The sequence below is a fragment of the Pterocles gutturalis genome, unplaced genomic scaffold (assembly GCF_000699245.1).
Source record: "Pterocles gutturalis isolate BGI_N339 unplaced genomic scaffold, ASM69924v1 scaffold17621, whole genome shotgun sequence".
Classification (NCBI taxonomy): Eukaryota; Metazoa; Chordata; class Aves; order Pterocliformes; family Pteroclidae; genus Pterocles; species Pterocles gutturalis.
Window position 1 is genome coordinate 1 of NW_010098182.1, and position 985 is coordinate 985.

General features: G+C 65.5%; 1 protein-coding gene across 1 annotated transcript in view; it reads right to left on the reverse strand.

Annotated features, from left to right (window-relative positions):
• Nucleotides 1-25: 25 nt before the first annotated feature.
• LOC104472417 (RING finger protein 44-like) overlaps nucleotides 26-985 on the reverse strand; it is a gene marked incomplete at its 3' end in the record, with an annotated part of 1,388 nt that continues 428 nt past the window's right edge. Inside the window, exons 2-3 of the mRNA XM_010088101.1 lie at nucleotides 697-944; nucleotides 26-193 (exon numbers count right to left, since the gene is read on the reverse strand). Of these exons, the coding sequence (XP_010086403.1) occupies nucleotides 26-193; nucleotides 697-944 (416 nt within the window). The remainder of the gene's footprint in view (nucleotides 194-696; nucleotides 945-985) is intronic.

The window sequence follows — 985 nt, forward strand, 5'->3', positions numbered from 1 at the left end:
ATGGGTGTCCCCCGCCACGACTCACCGGGGGCGGAAGGCAGCAGAGCGGGTAGTGCTGTCCACTGAACATCACTGAGCATGCTGGGAGCTGCTGGGTGCTGCACCCAGGGATGTGCTGGCCGGCGTGGATGGGGAAGCCTTGTGTCGTGACGGTGGTAACCGTGTAGGAGAGAGGGACGGGTCCCTGGTGCACCTGGGCAGGAGGCACCAAGGGCACAGTCAGGGTACAGCCCCAGCTGAGCTGTCCCCATCTTGGTAGGGTGGCAGCAGGGCGCTGAGCACCCGGTGCTGGGACACAACCGCCTGGCACGTCCATCCCAGTGGTGTGACCAGATGAAGGGGGCTGAGGGTTTGGAACCCCTGTTTGCTCCCCATGGGCAGTCTGGCACAGCCTCCAACCCACCGCCATGGACCATGCTTAGCAGCTGTTACAAGAACAACCCTATGAGAGGACTGTCCCCAGCCCCTGGGAGCAGGGACCACCCTCGGCACACCCAAGGTGGTAGGGGAACCCCAGGGTTTAAGTGCTGGGGGATGAAGAGAGCACTGGCAGCCTCAGGACTGGCTGCTCCCAGCAGCAAGCAACTGGCCAGACGGGACCCAGGGACACATCTTGGGACCACGGCCCCAGACACCACCCGGGGGCTACCATAGTCACCATTAGGACCAACCAGGGCTGAGGGCTGCAGCACCTACCTGGTCATGCAGATCCACCATGAATGGGTTCTGGTGGGGTGGGTGAGCGGCCGGGTGAAGCATTCGTGGCGGCGTGCTGGGGAGAGCGTAGGCACGGGGCTCATCTACAGGGAGGGGCGGCTGCTGGGAGAAGGCAGGGTGCAGCTGGGGCTCATCCTGGCCCAGCAGGGTTGCCAGAGGTCGGTCGCGTCGTCCCCACTGACGCCTGGCAGGGGGGCTGCGGGGCCACCGCAGGAGAGAAACAGAGCAGGAGTGACCCCCCGGGCCAGGGGCACCACAGTCCCGGGCC